Raw genomic sequence first — 16655 nt, 5'->3', positions numbered from 1 at the left:
AGGGGCGCCTGGGTGGCTCAGTGGTTAAGCGTCTGCCTCGGCTCAGGTCATGATCCCAGGGTCCTGGGATTGAGTCCCACATCAGGCTCCCTGCTCAGTTCTAAGAACTCAAATGGAAGAGACAAGAAGCAAGTATGCCAGCCGTGGCTTTGCAAAATCTGAAACGAAGGATTGTAAGAACGTGAACTATGAGTTTGAGAATGGAAGGGAAGGGGTATGGGAGAGTTTATATCCTACAGATTTCCCTTCGGTAACCAGATCTAACCAACTTCCATCCAACATCCATTTAGAATATCATGGCCGTTTGGACACTTCAATATACTTCAGATGCGTGTTATCAATCTCCTAACCTAGAAGTCCAAGAGGGCACAGAATAAGCATGGTGCATTCTCACCAGGAATGTAAGTTTTTATCAGGTAGAGAATATAAAACAAGGCCTTTTAACAAAACACCATGGCTACAAGAGAAAAATTAAAATACACAAAAGAGTTTAGCCCCTAAAATAAGACGTCAGGTTTTGTGCTTGGGCCATATTCTCAACTTCCTGTGGACATAAGATCACTCTCACCTGCTGTTAGGGCTACTGAAATAGTTTGGAAAGCCTCAGGCAAGTGCTACAGAGATGAAGATGAAGCTTTTTGGGGGTGACAGACCTAGAAATAATGTCAAAGTTGGTACTAAGTGATTTTGGAACAGAGAAGAGGCTTCTGACACTGCTCGTGGCAGTCAGTGTCCCTCCCAGAAAAACTTCCCAGGTGAGGAGGTAATCCTTGAATAAGTCAACCAGATAGAAAAGAGGTATTCTTAGGCAAAATGAACCAGAAGTAAAGAGACATGAGATGGGGGTGTGTTTGCATCCCCACCATTTCAGTGTAGCTGGAGTGTGTAGAGTATGGAAAGGTAAAAGGCAGAAAATACCGCTGAGTCATGAACATGAAGGACCTTAAAAGAAAAAAAACACAATTGTGATAAATATCCTGCAAATGCCTTGCAACTGTATGAAGTACGAAGAAATGTATGAAGTGGTTTTTAGTAATTATTTTTCCATTAGAAAATGATAGAGTAGAACTCAGTGTGCTAATTTATATTAATAGGAGCAAAGGCTTTCCCATTCTCAGCAAAAACAGCTGTTCTGTCTCTATCTGTGCTTTACGTCAGAGGTTGAACATTCACATGTCGTGGGTCAGACATAATGCAGAGGAGTTAGGCAGGCCTGGTATGTCACACACACACATTAGTGACTAAGCAAAGGCGTTAAAAAAGCATTCATATTCAATTGATCTTTGAGTAGTTGGGCTACAAAATATCTGCTATTTTGTACAAGAGCTGCAACTTTGCACTTTCTACTTCAAGTTTCCTAAAGATTCATTATCATCTTTTTCTATTATGTGCATGTCTTTCTTATACACACAAGGAATATTTAAGTGTTAAAACTAATATGGCAATCTAAGGCAAAGAAAAGGGATGTAGGACCAAGTCAGCCAGAAAACTAAGAGGATAGAGAAGTAGAATCTTACTCTTTTCCATGTGCTTCTGTTTTTTAGATTTTTATTTAGCAAATGATGGAGTTCAAGGCAATGTAATACATATATATTCTAATTGGTATATCATGATTAATTTTTTAAAATGCTGTCTGTGCTATACAAAATAAATAAAAATTATTTTGGAACTCTTTTTTAAGATTTATATATTTAAAGATTTTATTTATTTGAGAGAGAACGAGTTTGGGAGGGAGCCAGAGGTGGGACTCAATCCCAGGACCTGAAATCATGACCTGATGCTTAACCAACTGAGCCACACAGGCACCCCAAGATTGATTGATTTATTTGAGAGAGAGAGCGTGAGAGTGATGGAGCATGTGTGCATGAGCTGGGGGGAGGGGGGAGATGCCGGGGGTGGGGGCAGAGGGGGAGAGAGAATCCCAAGCAGACTCTATGCTGAGCTCAGAGCCGGACGTGGGGCTCGATCTCATGACTCTAAGATCATGAACTTAGCCGAAACTAAGAGTCAGATGCTTAACCAACTGAGCCACCTAGGCGTCCCTATTTTGGGATTCTTAAAGAGGTTTATTCTCTGTCTAGCAAGAATAAACTTTAAAAGATGGTGGTATCAAAGCTCAACTTAACTCACTTGAAGGTGTCTGCAAAACTTTGTGTGACAGTAGGGGGCACTCTTGCCCCCTACTAGGATCAGTTCATTTTCCTTAATCTTTTTAAACAAGGTTTTTTTGGAGGGACTAGCTGAACTTGGAACTTGTGGGCTTCTCTACTTTGTTGTTGTATAAGGATTGATTTTTCTCAGTAATATGTGTCTTTCAGACAATTGGTGCAACCTTTGCAGCCATGATTGGAGCTGGAATGATGGTACGATCAATACCATATGACCAGAGCCCAGTCCCAAAGCATGTTGCTTGGTTACTACATTCTGGTATGTTCTAATTTTAAATTTTTGTTTAACAACTTCATTACTATTTTTTTTTTTTTGGTGGCTCTTCACAATTGTAAATGACTTGTGCATAATTTAATAAAACCTTATGTTTAGAAAACACTTATAGTTTTTCATACTCATGTGGTTGTTTATTACCAGACCTCTACTCTGAAAAATGATTCTGATACTAAGACCATGGACATCCCCAGTATTACATTTGGCCTCCTGTGACAGTCTAGTATATGTAGAGATTTCCTTTATGTATTTTGTCTACTCCTGGGAGGGTTTCAAACCTGATACACATTACTTAAGAATTGTTTTTGTTGTGTATTTTTAGAAAAATTTAAAAATGAGGGTGGAGAAGAAAAGGATGCAGTAAGAAAATAGGAGTAGAGGATTTTGCAGTAGAGCATTGGAAGAGAAAATACAGTAAAAAAGATCTTTGGAAATGTACATTTGTGTCTGGTACAGTTAGCTGGGTCATTATTTAGATAGGTTTAGCACGAAGTTCCAGTGGGCAGGGCAGAGGCTGTCCACCTGTGGTATTGTAGGACAGTTGTAATATCCTTTTATAGGTACATGTTGTGATACCACCCCTTAATTTTGGAGACACAAATACTTTAGATAAAGTGTTTTCCATCTCAGGTATCCCGGGATAGTCTCTGTCTGTGGGTTGAACAAAGAGCCAGCTAGACCCAGAAACAAAAGTACTTAGATACATGTTCTCTACCACAAAACAAGACATTTTATTTTTTCTAATTTGTTTTTTGACTATAGTTGACACAATGTTATAGTAGTTGCCGGTGTACAACATAGTGGTTCAGCTTCCCTATACGTTTTGCTATACTCCCCACAAGTGTAGCTACCATCTGTCACCATACAGCACTATTACAGTATCACTGACTGTGTGCCCTGTGTTGTGCCTTTTACTCTTGTGACTTCATTCCGTAACTGAAAGCCTGTATCTCCCGCTCCCCTTCACCCATTTTGTACACCCCGCTACCTCCCCTCTGGCAACCATCAGTTCTCTGTCTTTACGGGTCTGTTTCTGCTTTTTATTCGTTTATTTACTTAAATAAAACAAGACAAATTTTGTAAGCATTTCCCTGAAACTTCTAGGGAAACAGAGTGTGAAGTGTTTCTAACATAGGTTAGTAAATGGAAATTAGGTATTTGGCATCCAGTATAACAAATTTCTGGTATGAACTATGTCATTTACATTCTTTATGTGCTATCTTTGTTTTGGTAAATATGAGACAGCATAACTTGACAACCTTGGTTATCAAGTCTCTTCTGTTAGGTGTGAGGTTATTCAACCATAGATATTCTCCGTGGGGCTTTACAGGATAAAATCCTTGTGATTGAGGGAGGTGGTCCATTATCTTCCAGTACCAATAACCTGCTTTTAAGAAAAAAATTATTCAAGATACAACGTGTACTTCTATAAAATGTAATATCTCTGAGTGCCATCTATTTAAGGATTATTCTGCTTTAGAACAAGTACATACCATAGTAGTATACAGAACTTTTTTTTTTCTCTTGAGTATGTACCCTTGCATTAAAACACCAAAAACCTCACCATCTGAGTTTAGCATTAGTATCTTACCCAGAGAATGGAGTTCTGCACCTGTTTCCCATTTTAGACACTGAGTTCCTTGAGAAAACAGGTTCAGTGTTTTTATCTCTGATAAACAGTAGATACTTAGTGACTTACTGAATTAAATTAAAATAGCTATGTAGTTTGAGTTTAGAATAAGGGCTATTTGGGTTGCTTAGAAAACTTAATCTGGTATTATTACAGTATATAAATTACTTGGGTCAAAGTATTTTATGTGTTGGAGGGGGTCCCCAAGACCAACCATTCATTCATTTAGTGTTTTTGTAGGAGTCCTAGGACTCGGCATATAGTTGTACTCAGAGCTAAGGTTTGTTACAATAAAAGGACACATGATAGCATCTGCAAGGGGAAAAAATATAGGCAGAGTCTGGAGAAATTCATCCATGGGCCTTCAGTGCTCCCTCCTTTCTTTGAGGGGACTTATCCAGGAAGTGAAAAGAGCAGTGAGATAGAAGCCCATTAGAGACTTGGTGCCTGAGGGTTTTTATTAAGGACTGATCATGTAAGCACCTTCATAGCAACTACCAAAATACAGATTTCCAGAAGGAAAGCAGGCTTTCAGCATAACTCACATTGTTTTCACAAGCATTCTAACCCTCCCAGTTACAGAATGCTTCATCTGCCAAGTTCTTAAGTAGCCAAGGACCAGCCCTGCAAGCAAGTCTTTGTAAAGATGACCTTAGGCCTGTTCTGGTAACCCTTCCCTGTACAGCATGAATGCCAGTTTTTGCTTTACATTTTATCTGTATCTTGAGAAGCTCTGCAGGCAGGCATTAGCATTTCCATTTCATGGATGAGGAAGTGGAGGCTGTGTGAGGTCACACTGGCAGGTGCCACAGTCAAAACTGAACACCCTTATTTCTTCAAGTCCAGCCCTCTGTCCACTCTTTTCTTTCACTGGTATGATTGAGATGAGACCTGAAGGGGGTTTGGATGACCGAAGGGCATTCCCTCACAGTATTAAAGGGACATCAGAGTTAACTTTTGACCAGTATTAACATCCCAGTGCATTCCATTTTCATTTTTCATCCAAATGTTTAGCACTGTGTCGACACAGCTGTGGTCTTAGGACTAAGTGTGCAGGAATTACTGAAATGATCGTTGGAAAACTATTCTAATTGTGTTTTCTCCCCAGCTTTATTAGGATATAATTGACACATAACATCATATAAATTTCAAGATGTGTAACTGGTTGATTTGATACATTTATATATTGCAAAATGATTACCACCATAGCATTAGCTAACACTTCCATATTTACCATTTTTTTGTGGTGAGAACATTTAAAATCTATTCTGTTAGCAACATTCAAGTATATGATGCAGGATTAGCTGTAATCACCATGCTGTACATTAGGTCTTCAAATTTATTCATCTTATAACTGGAAATTTATACACTTTGACCAATATCTCCTCATTTCCCCCACACCTCTACCCCTGGTAACCCCCACTCTACTGTTTCTCTGAGTTTGACTTTTTTAGATTCCTAATATAATTGAGATCATATGATACTTGTCTTTCTCATATTTCACTTAGCATAATGCCCTCGGGGTCCATTCATGTTGTCAAAAATGGCAAGATTTCATTCTTTTTTATAGCTGAGTGTTACTCCATTTTGTTTATACACCACATCATCTTTACCCATTCATCCATTGAAGGACAATTTGGTTTTTGCATCTTGGAGATTGTGAGCAATGCTGCTGGGAGCACAGTCATCTCTATGAGATCCTGATTTCAGTTCTTTTGATTATAAACTCAGAAGTGGGATTGTTGAATCATATGGTAGTTATAGTTTTAATTTTTTGAGGAACGTCCATACTTTTCCATAGTGGCTGTGCCAGTTGGATGAATGCCAGTTTGATTCACAATATAATGTTGAGCTATCCTTGTTAGTTTTGTAATTGCTATGTCCTTAAGCAGCAAACATCTATTACCATTTAAGATTTTTATGAAAAAATATCATTGAAAAATCTCTGACAATCTCCTTAAAAGTTTTGCTAAAGCTACAGGAAGGCTGGACTACAGCTTCCCACACCATCAGAAAACCTGGCCTTAGAGAACAGACAGGCTCACCAAAGAGCCAGATGTTGGAGAACAGACCTTTGGAGGGATCTGCCCGTAGCTGATGAGAAAGTCCTGGAGGACCAGACCCCCACCCCCACCCTCCCCACCCCCTCCAGAGAGGCCTCAAACTTAGGGGCTACTGTTGTGAAAAGGCCAGGACTCAGGTGCCCACATTCTGTGAGGACAAGTCTCTCAGAGGGCCAGAACACACAGAGCCTGATTGCCAAAGAGCTAGTCCACGAATGTTGGACCTCTCAGAGGACTGTGGCATCTGGGATGAGACCTGGGAGAGCATGGTAGCCAGGATCTTTGGAAGACTAAGCCACCCAAGGGCCAGACCCCCAGTGATAAAAGCTCCAGAGATAGAATCTCCAATAAACCTAGCCATGAAGAACGGAAAAACCAGAGGATTGTACCATGACTGTCAAGGCCACCTGGGAAACTGTCTTTGACAGGGTCAGCCTACACAGGAGAGGACCACTGGAGGGACAGGTCATGGAAAACAGGACCACCAGGCCAGACCCTGGAGAGCCAGGGGAGGCCCAGGTGCCACGGGGTGGGGGTGGCGGAGATGCTATGAAAAGGCCATGAGGGAGGCAAGGCCTCGCTCGTCCTTCCTCCCTGGTACCAGCTCTACGTCCTGTCCCCGGCCATTGGTGGCTTATGGGGTCAGGAGAACCTGGAGCAATGAGCTGGCACATCAGTATAGGGAAGGGAGGAGGAAGGACACTCTTTGATCCTCTGTCTGTGGCTTAATGCAAATTTCAGGACAAGGAGTTACCTGTGGTGAGTAAAGTTGGGAGCCTGCTGGAGAGTAAAGGTTTTTCTTGGCTTCTGCAAAAAAAAATAGATTTTTTTTTTTTTTTTTGCTAAAAATTTTGCTGTCAGTTGTAAAACTGATGGGAATCCTAATAGAAATGTAAAGATTGCTAGAGGAATTTTTATCCAGTGTCTTTCTTACAGCAAAAGATATTTTTAATTGTTCATTATCATGAGATACATCTTTCTACTTGATCTAGAAATGTTACTCTTCACGAAAGAGACACTGGTGTTGAAATTACAGTATGGCCATAGCTGTGCCTATTCCATGAGTTAAACTACGGACATTTAATGTTTTAATAAGAGGATAACTTAACTCTACTCACCACTGAAATAATGCCTTATCTAAGATTTATTTTTTGAATTGAGTTTGTTTGCTAATTAAATTATTGATAGCTTTCACAGTAATTTATTTTCTGAACTTGTTTATGAATACCTGACAACTAAAATTACGGTTCACAAGCTGAGATGACATTCCCTATCCACAAGGAAACAGCAGTGCCTGTCCTTGAAGTTCCTTAGGATTAGCATCCTATAGCATTCTCTCGTTTACTTTGTTCCCTCTTGGCAGCAACAGGTTTGACCTTGAGTTACTCATTTCAAGCCTTTTAATCTCAATTCTTATATATAGCATTGTTGTTGCAAAGAATATACCAGTAGGCTCATATCCAGATAATGAAGTACATAAAATTTGATAAAGTTACTCAAACATCTAGATTAGTGTTTGTACTCTGGGTTGAGACAGTTTAAGAATAGTGTTGTTGTGATTTCGAGTTTGGCTAGCCGCAAGTTTGGGTTGTGGAATTCAGGGGTAGTATTACCTACATACGGGAGAGACTTGGTAGTCCTGTCGTTGAACGGTCAGGTATGCGATGTTCAGACGGCCTGTTACTAGAAGTGGCATTTTCTTTTTGGTTGTCATTTAGGCTCTGCTTCCCTGCTTGCTCTTTCTCCAGGTGTGCTGGGCGCAGTGGTGGCTCCACTGACGATGCTAGGGGGGCCTCTTCTCGTCAGAGCCGCGTGGTACACAGCGGGCATCGTGGGCGGCCTCTCCGCCGTGGCCATGTGCGCGCCCAGTGAGAAGTTCCTGAACATGGGGGCACCCCTGGGAGTGGGCCTGGGTCTCGTCTTTGTATCCTCACTGGGTAAGCGGCTGGGTTTTGATACTTGCTTCTTGGTTTCCTAAAATCATTGATGTGCTTAGTTACCTAAAGGAGGGAACTTCATTAAGAGTCACTTTTGAAAGTTTAAAAGGGAAACACTAATTAGAGTGTATTTTCTTATTTGGCATCATGGTAAACTGTGATTTTTGGTTTTACCAAATACATCTAAAATGGAAAAGTTGGTCTAGAGAACATGAAAATTGCTCTTGATGCAAGAGCCTTTCTGTAATGTGAGCAAGTGACCCATTGCAGGAGTGAGTATAATGGGTTTGCAACTGAATGTGCATAAAATTACACAGTGCATATAGTCAGTCCTTTTCTTACCTGTGCAGTACACCAAAAGAAGGGTTGTTTTGTTTTGTTTTGTTTTTTGAGTAATGTTAATCATAAATCCAATTATAGAGGAGTTCGTCTTTTTTCCTTCCAGGATCTATGTTTCTTCCACCTACCACTGTGGCTGGTGCCACTTTGTACTCAGTGGCAATTTATGGTGGATTAGTTGTTTTCAGCATGTTTCTTCTGTATGATACGCAGAAAGTAATCAAGCGTGCAGAAATAATACCAGCGTATGGAGTTCAAAAATATGATCCCATCAATTCGTAAGTAGTCTTAATGTCTTTCCTTTGTTAATAGGACATTTGTGTTATTATGGTCTATTTTATTTTATGGCTATATTAGTTTCCTAGGGCTACTGTAACAGACTACAAACTGAATGGTTTAAACAATGGAAATTTATACTCTTGAAGTTCTGGAGTCCAGAAGTCTGAAATCAAGGTGTCATCAGGGTTGATACCTTCCGAGGGCTCTAAGAGAATCTGCTCCATGCTTCTCTTCTAGCTGCTTGTTTTGGCCAGCAGTCCTTGGCATTCCTTGGCTTGTAGACACATTACCCCAATCTCTACCTCTGTCTTCACAGCATTCGTCCTATGTGTCTGTCTCTGTCTCCAGTCATTTTGGATTGAGGCCGACGCTACTCCAGTATTAACCTCATCTTAACTCACATCTTAATTACATTTGCAGAGACCCTATTTTGAAATAAGGTCACATTTACAGGTACAAGGATTAGGATGTCACCATATCACATAACCACAATGGGTTTGTCGAATTGTACTATTTTATTTCTGTTACTGTTTGATCTGTTTTATCTCTTTAGTAAGCTATGTATCCACAGAACATTTGATTAGATCGTAACTAAGTGTAGTATTTAGGTATTCAATTAAATCACTATTTGCCTATTTTTGTTGATTAGCTTTATGGTGCATCTGTTATATAATAATGCTTTTCCCTTTTCTTGGACTCTCCACCAAAGTGGCTTGTTTTATCTAAACAACTTTTTTGAGTTTCACGTTGTCTGTCACATTTTTTAAAGTAATCTTTTTTTTCCTCGAAACTGAAATTCAGTGTAATGGTTTTTTTAAAATGCTGCCGTAACACAGATTTGTGACAGTTTTCGTTGGTTGGCGGTGGAGGGGGTGTTGCCTTGAGGAGATGTATTATATTTAAAAATGTCAGACTTGTGTCTAACACATTTTTGTGAAGGTGTTTCTTTGGTTTTTTCCTGATTATTTCATTGCCTATCACCCAGGGTTGTTTTTTTTTTTGCAAGATACTACACTCATAAGAGCGTGTCAGAGGATAGAATAATGATTTTTTAAATTGCCCTTTAACATTTCGAAGATGAATCTGCCAGAAGAAAATCTTGACTGTTGTCTAGTCTAGGGCTTCCTTAGTGTTGGCATCTTTTCTTTTTTTAATTTCCATTTCATAGACCTATGACAAATAAATCAGTATTGCTTTCTCTTTTCTAGATTAAGAAATAGTTTTTATCATTGTTATTAGAATTACATCATCTATAACAGGCCATAATTTTCTTTTCCAGGATGCTGGGAATCTACATGGATACCTTAAATATATTTATGCGAGTTGCCAGTATTCTAGCAACTGGAAGCAACAGAAAGAAATGAAGAGCCTCAGCTTCTCACTTCTTTAATACATCAGATATCTTGCTTGTTTAATAGGGACAGGTGTTCATTAAATAGTTTGTACAAGCAGCTTTCATTGAAGTTTAGAAGATAAGACTTGTCATCATGTTTCAGTTGTTCCTGTGATGTGATGCTTCAGGTCTCCTTTATCTTCTGCAGAATAAATTCAGTTGTTCTCTTCCACATAAGCACACACATTTCCAGTTCTCATGTTTGAGTAATTCATAAATGTTGCAATGAATGTGAAAACTAAAGTTTGTGTTGTGAGAATTTATTCTATTTTAAAATGTATTTGATTGAGTGAAAATTAGCAAACTGTTTTGCTGTATATCATATCAACAAGTAATGTCATAAGTGATGTAGAGGTTTGGTAAAGGGACCAGAGAGAAGCAAAGGGTCACCTGCAGTCTTTCTTTGACTACTTAGCACTTGCGTAATTGGTGGTGAGCCAGTGAGAGGGGTCTGGCTCTTTGGAAACAAATAATTGCTGTTTTTACATTCGTCTGTTGAACTTAAAAGCACTGAGCATGAAACAAAGATATAGGTGATTCATTCTCCTGATGTTCCTTTCTTTCTCATTGCTATCTTTACAACATACACGTTATTTTGTTAGGCTTCTTATTGTTTGACATTGCTAGGATGGTCCAGAATGTTAATCGTATGGAGATTTCCTGATATGTGTTATATGTTTAAGTTTTATTTTTGAACCTTATAGAACAAAATATCCTTAAAACTCTTCTCAGGATAAAACATTCAAAGCATGAAAACTCTTGAATTTTCAAATACACAAACACTGTGTTCCTAATTGCTGAATTTTTGTGCATATTTATTGAAATATTGAATAGAATACATGCTTGCCTTTCCCATCACTTCAGGCTTTGAAGCTTTTATCAGAAAAGCCTGTTTGTGACTCACACTTAAGATTATGAAAGCAGTTTTTCTCCCAAGACTTGGTTTCTTGTGTTCTCTCAGGCTAAGCACTAAACAAAAAAGGAGGACATAGCTAGTCTTTCTTCATGAACTATGTCAGGCAAAACTGTAATAGGCAAAATGCTTCATTAGAGTTCCCCCAGCAGACTTTTTCTTCTCTCCTGCATAGACTATTACTTGACTCTCTTGTGACATTAGTGTTTTGATACAGAAGAGTTATTTTTGGAGGTTCTTAATGAATGAAGTGTGTATGATTATTGAAATGATTGGTATTTTTGACATATTTATTACAGTATCCAGAAGTAATTATTCTAACCACCTCAGATTACATATGGGATGCTTATTTCTGAAATAATAAAGGTTCCAGCCAGATGGTGATTGGTCTGTAATTTTTCCAGCTGAACCTTACGCATACTATTTGAATAGAGGATTTGTTTCATTTATTTTCTCTTCCTGACCTAGTAGGTAAAATACAGTGTGATTATGACCATGGTACTTACAGCCAGACTGCCTTTATTTGAGCCCCGCCTCTTCCACTTATTTATGTGATCTTGGGCAAATTAACCTCTCTGTGCCCATTTTTTTTATCTATAAAATGAAGATGGTAACAGAACCAACCTCATAGGGTTGGAGTGAAATGTATGGGCATTTAGTAATATGTAAGTTTTAGCTGCTCTTGCTGGTTTCGGGGGGTGGGCAGTACGGGGAGTTGTCCTAAGAAAAATCTCAGTGCCAGACTTCTATTTTCTCCCTTCTCCACTTTAGTCTCTACAGTGTCAATGTGATCTTGAAGGTCCTGTTGTCTTCAGTCATTTTAGAACCCAAAATTTATATCCCTATGTTTGGACGGTATCACACAAAACAAAATGATAGAATTTCGACAGTGGGTATCAGGCAAAAGCTTACTTAGAAAAACAAGGTGGGTTTTTTTTTCTTTTTAATTTAAATGACTTGGTACTTTATTACATCACTTTTTCTGACTTTGCTAAGACAATGAAGACTTTGGTATAAAAAGTGAGTTATATAAAATGTGAATACTTATAAAATAATAAAACAGATGTAAAGTCATAATGAAAAAAATCCCTGGTTCCCAGGCTCCGTTAACATGCCATGCCACCGAGGGTTTTCCTTCATATCATTCACAGGGAAGAGTGAAGACCCGCACACATGGATAGGCTTTAGGCAAAAAAGAAAAATACCTACTTCTCATTTTTCTAAAACATCACCTGAAGCTTTACAGGATAACTGAGATATGTATTTAAAAATGATCACACAAAAAATAAAGGCCCTTTTGGTTTGCTTAGAACGCTGTCGTGAACATTCAGTCAGAAAACGAGTGTGGCAAGCATCATGCTACTACCTAAACCCAGGGGACACAACCAGGGTCCTTTAGGGCAAGTGTCGTAAGAGCACAGCAGTGAGTTTCCAAGGTGTGCCAGCAGGAAGCCTTCCAAGACTAAACAAGAGTTACAGCACAGAGTAAGGGCAGTGAGGGTGTTTCCCACGGCCGGAGTATGATGGAGGAAGGGTCAGAGAGCAGGGAAGGATGGCAAGAAATGCCAGTTCCCTTGAAGCCTAGTTTCCTGCTCGCAACACGTTATGTGTTCTGTGCTAGGACCCTGAACCCTTGAATGTGTTCTGTGCACTTTAAAATGTTAGGATGTGGAAAGAAAGGCACGTTTCCCTTAAAATTGTTCATCTGGAGAGAGGGTGTGTTTCCATGTTAAAGTACTTGAAACTGAAAGACACCTGAGATTTGTGTCATTCCAGTACGGTAGGAGGGTCCAGATACCCTGTTAATTGCTAATGATTCAATTATTTGCATATTGTGTGCTAAGTCCTTTGCATAAGCCGTAACATTACTTTGAGCTAGGTACTGGTAATCCCCATTTTGCCAAGGACTAAGCTGAAGCCCCCAAGTTTGATACTTATTTGCACAAGGTCATACGGCTGGGAAGAAGTGGCAGAGTTGAATGTCTTAACCAGTTACACTTAGAAAGTTCGACGGATGCCACAGGGCTGAAATCCTCTTTGAGGATCAAAAGCACTGTACAAATTAAATAGGTTGAGATTTTGCTAAAAATACTTAGAGCATTAAAATTTTAGTGTTTATCAAAAGGGGCGCCTGCGAGGCTCAATCAGTTAATCATCTGCCTTCGGCTCAAGTCATGATGCCGGATCCCGGGACCGAGCCCTGCATCTGACTCCCTGCTCAGTGGGAAGTCTGCTTCTTTCTCTGCCCCTCACCCCACTCTTGTGCTCTCTCTCACTATCTCAAAATCTGAAAAAAAAGGGGGGGGATTGACCTTAGTATCTGAAGAATCATGTAACAAGAAATCATGGTAATCAAGAAACATGGTAATCATGTTTGACTTCCCCAGATCCTATTTCTTATATATAGTACCAGAAACTCCTTTTCTCAGTTGCTGAGATCACCTCTAGCCACGAATCAAAGGATGTTTTGAAGGTCAGTGTTAATCACTAAGATGGAGTCCTCCCTAAATGTACTCAATTTAGCTAGCAGTCAAAATGGAAGCCGTTTTTCAGGAAAAGATAAAGCTATGGTCTTGAAGACTTGGCCTTTTGTAAAGAAGCCGTTCAGGAAGCTGGAGAAAGTTCCCCCAGTATTGACACTTGAAAACTGCAAAAGGAGCATATTGTGCCAGAAGCAAAGATGAAATTAATTAATGGGGGAGGAGGGATTATATGGGCCATTCTGGCCAGTTAGCATGAGGGCAGGTCCTGCACAGTCTCTTCCTGTCTGCCTTAGTGTTTGATTCGGCCTCACTCATGGCTTGCTATCCTAAGGGGCCAGAGTCTCATAGTTGGTGGGGGATAGTGCAACCTCACTGGATCCTAGAAATAGAGAATTGAGATTTTCTAGCAGGGCCAAACTGACATTCATGCTCACAGATGAGCATACAAGTTGAACAGTTTTTGAAAATAAGACCTTTCCGTGAGCACTTCGTAAAAATTGCCTGATTACTTGTATGCGGCAGCTAGCCACCATCGTGCTAGCTTTCCTTGCACTTGGACCACCTGGGCTGCTCACCTATATGCCCCAGAGTGGTTTTACATAGCATCACAGAGCTTGGTGAAACAAGGTTCACATGATGATTTCATAGGAAGGGTGTTCTATTTCTTAATTTTATTTGCTCATTAGTCATGTTACCTCAATTCCAAGAGGCTATATTTTTCACACTTCATTTCTGAAATGTGTGTTTAATTTCATGGGTGTTTAATTTTAATGTGTGTTTAATTTCATGATTATCATTTATTCTTCAGATACTAAAACTAGGTTTTTTTGCAAAACTAAGGTTATCCTAAAATCAGTGACATTTTAGAATTTAAAAAAATATGTTATTTTCCAGTGGTTAGTTTTTCCACTTCTAATAGTTCATTGTCCTGTAAGAACAGGTATCTGAAGGATTATCTTTCCGTAATTGTAGCAACTTTTTAAAAAAAAAAATTTATTTGAGAGAACGAGTGGCAAGAGGGGCAGAGGGAGCAGCAGACTCCCCATGGAGCAGGGAGCCCATGTGGGACTCAATTCAGGACCCTGGGATCATGACCTGTTACAAAGGCAGACGCCCAACGGACTGAGCCAGCCAGGTGCCCTAATTGTAGCCACTTTTACTGATGATTCATAAGGAATCTTCTACAAGACAATGCAAACCTAGCCCCACCCAGTTACGTGCATCATGCAGGTTGAATGGACTGACTTCCCAGCAATGCAGAAAGATTCCAAACAGGAGGATCAGTGGAAGTTGAGAGAGAAAGCATTTGTAGTTTGATGTGATCTGACTGTTCATAAGGAGAGTAAGGGATTTGATAGGTTTGTTCGGTTTGCTACTCTGAAGGAATTAACTCAGCACCAACTGTGGGGAGAAACAAGGATGAATGAGAAACTTTCTTCCCTGGCATCACAGCCGGGCTTGAAAGTCTATAAAACAGCATCTGCTGGATAGAGGCAGCGTGTGGTAGCCAGGAGGGATCTGATAGTGAGCAAAGGCTCTTAGCCCTGCTGACCTTTGAGCAGTGAATGCTGAAGGCAGAAGCCCTTAACTGCTGGTGGGGAATTTAGGGCCCAAACACAAGTCACTCTTTTTAAGAGATCAAGTCAACAAATGTTTATTGAACCCTCTATTAGGTACCATGTAGTTAAAATGTGAGAAATAGCAACTAATGACCCAAGGTAATTGTGAGGTCGTTTTCTAGAAACTACGAAAGCATTATCCAGATGGATACGGATTGCTACGGGAGTTCAGAGGAAAGGGGGCAGTTGTGTGAGTGCCCACAAGAATGTAGGTGTCCACACCCCAGCACAGAGGGCTGATGGCCGGAGGGGGCTCCTCGCTTCTGTGGGAAGGGGGATGCTTGGGCAGCCCCCACATGCAGCATCATGGGAGGTGTCCTGCCCTACTTTGCTGGGAATCCTTCTCTGCTTGCAAACCGAATGTGTTTGTGACTCTGCGTGCTCACAAATTGTCTCCCTTACCGTACTGGGTGCCTCGGAAAAGATGGAGATCCGCTCACTACTGCATTTCAGTAGAGGAGTCATTTACAAAGAAGTTGGAAATTATGGCAAGATTTTCACTGTTAATTCCGAGCAGCAGAAAAAACGGGCATTTGGTAGGAAACTGTTGTCAGTATATTACAGCTGCCCCTAGTAATTTTTTTAAAACGGAAAGTACATATGAAGAGAAAGTGCAACGGAACACTTTAAAAGAAGATTTTCAGGTTTTAGGAACTTAGTAGAAAGACCCAGAAAGCAGAACATCTCTCCACCCTGTGACCTTTGGCACATCTCTTCTCAGACAAACCGAACCCAGAGCCTTCAAGGTCCCCGTAGCCCTGCCCATGCTGTGTCTGCAACAACGGGATTGAAGTTTACCCCAGGACGGCAGAGCTCCAGCTGCACCTTGCTCATCCACCCTGTCCTGGTGGTGCTGGAGGTGGGGGGTGAGGATCTGGAAAGGAGACACCTCTCTTCTGGGAAGCCTGCTGCCAAACCTGCAAAGCACAGAACAGACGCCGGCAAACAGGGCCCATCCAGCTCTGCCTGCGGTTCCCCAACTCTAAGCGCTGGCAGAAGTGGCCAACCTTGGCATTCGTCTTCGCCCCCGCTGCCCAAGTCTCTGGCAATTGCTGTCCCGGCCCTCAACCCTCTTGGTCAAACTTCACATTTATACAAGGGCCTGCTGTTAGTCATTTAGACCTGAATTTCAGTGTGCTTTTTTTAAATTTGCCGTGAAATACAACAAAAGGCAACCATTGTTCCGCGTTAAAGAAGCATCCTACATCCTTGAACACAGGAGGAAGGTATTTTTTGGAAACAGGATGCTGTTGACAAAGGGAAGGAAAGCGATGCACCCCTCTCCTGGCAATGGGCCACCTAATCGAACAATTGTTTTCATATAGCACACTTTCACATTACCCTCTCATCAAAAGGACGTTTCTCTCCAGCTTCAGCTACTCCTTTCCTGAGAAAGAGAAAAACTGAGAAACAGAAAAGTTGAGCAATTTGTCCAGGGTCACACAAGCTAAAACGTGGCAGAGCTCTGGTTAGAGCCTGGAACCTGTGACGCTAGAGTGTAGGGGAGGGAGGAAGATGGAAATCGCAGACGGGGGTCCTGGGTCCCCCACTCCAGGC

The 16655-nt window shown here is 40.6% G+C and overlaps 1 protein-coding gene and 1 pseudogene across 1 annotated transcript in view; both read left to right on the top strand.

Moving 5' to 3' along the window:
- The window catches only part of LOC102749181 (growth hormone-inducible transmembrane protein), a 16929-nt gene extending 5555 nt beyond the window's left edge, over positions 1–11374 (top strand). Inside the window, exons 6-9 of the mRNA XM_081823987.1 lie at positions 2319–2427; positions 7884–8072; positions 8518–8689; positions 9970–11374. Coding sequence (XP_081680113.1) covers positions 2319–2427; positions 7884–8072; positions 8518–8689; positions 9970–10054 — 555 coding nt within the window. The 3' untranslated portion in view covers positions 10055–11374. The remainder of the gene's footprint in view (positions 1–2318; positions 2428–7883; positions 8073–8517; positions 8690–9969) is intronic.
- LOC145721979 (IQ domain-containing protein C-like) lies at positions 4759–7877 on the top strand (annotated as a pseudogene).
- Positions 11375–16655: the final 5281 nt, after the last annotated feature.

This window comes from Leptonychotes weddellii, chromosome 6 (genome assembly GCF_054177405.1).
Source record: "Leptonychotes weddellii isolate Sample4059 chromosome 6, ASM5417740v2, whole genome shotgun sequence".
In the NCBI taxonomy this organism is placed as follows: domain Eukaryota; kingdom Metazoa; phylum Chordata; class Mammalia; order Carnivora; family Phocidae; genus Leptonychotes; species Leptonychotes weddellii.
Note: the sequence above shows the minus strand (reverse complement) of the source record. Positions and strands in the feature narration are given on the sequence as shown.